This window comes from Pygoscelis adeliae, unplaced genomic scaffold (assembly GCF_000699105.1).
Source record: "Pygoscelis adeliae isolate BGI_AS28 unplaced genomic scaffold, ASM69910v1 Scaffold4, whole genome shotgun sequence".
Classification (NCBI taxonomy): domain Eukaryota; kingdom Metazoa; phylum Chordata; class Aves; order Sphenisciformes; family Spheniscidae; genus Pygoscelis; species Pygoscelis adeliae.
In genome coordinates, this window is record NW_008824986.1 from 9449029 (window position 1) to 9449532 (window position 504).

The window sequence follows — 504 nt, forward strand, 5'->3', positions numbered from 1 at the left end:
AGAAAGCAGAGCTCAACTCATCAGCAGCCTCATGCAGGAGCAGGAGGGGTTTTGGAGTTAACTGCATGCAGGAAATCTCTCACATCCTGAGTCCCAGCTCGCTCCTCTCTGTAACTGTATATTATGGTGCTGCTCTCCAGCCCCAGCTGATGAAAGTTTGTCTCCCTCAGTCTGGGCTAAGATGTCAAAGCGTCTCCATGCAGAGCAGCGGCGCTTCCCTCCTCCGCACCCCCCAGCCCAGATTTCCATGCTGCTGCTGAGCCTCAGCTGGCTCTTTCTAGCATCACCCAGAGCTCAAGGTAAGTTAACGATATATAGCTATATATTTTTCTGAAATACTTCCTCACCCTCCGCTCCATTTTAGGGGCACCAGCAACAGAGAAATGACTTTAACAAAGTAAGCGCTCCCAGCAGCACTCGGCTGCGGGGGCCGCTTCCCCCGGGCGCCCCCGGCGCTGGCTTTGCGCCCCCCGCCGCGCTCCTTCCTTCCCCCCCTCCCCTCTC

The 504-nt window shown here is 56.3% G+C and overlaps 1 protein-coding gene across 2 annotated transcripts in view; it reads left to right on the plus strand.

The window, feature by feature from the left end:
• The first annotated feature begins 181 nt into the window (after nt 1–181).
• The window catches only part of ADAM12 (ADAM metallopeptidase domain 12), a 187080-nt gene continuing 186757 nt past the window's right edge, over nt 182–504 (plus strand). For both annotated transcript variants that reach the window (XM_009325861.1, XM_009325862.1), the window contains exon 1: nt 182–299. In XM_009325861.1, coding sequence (XP_009324136.1) covers nt 182–299 — 118 coding nt within the window. The remainder of the gene's footprint in view (nt 300–504) is intronic.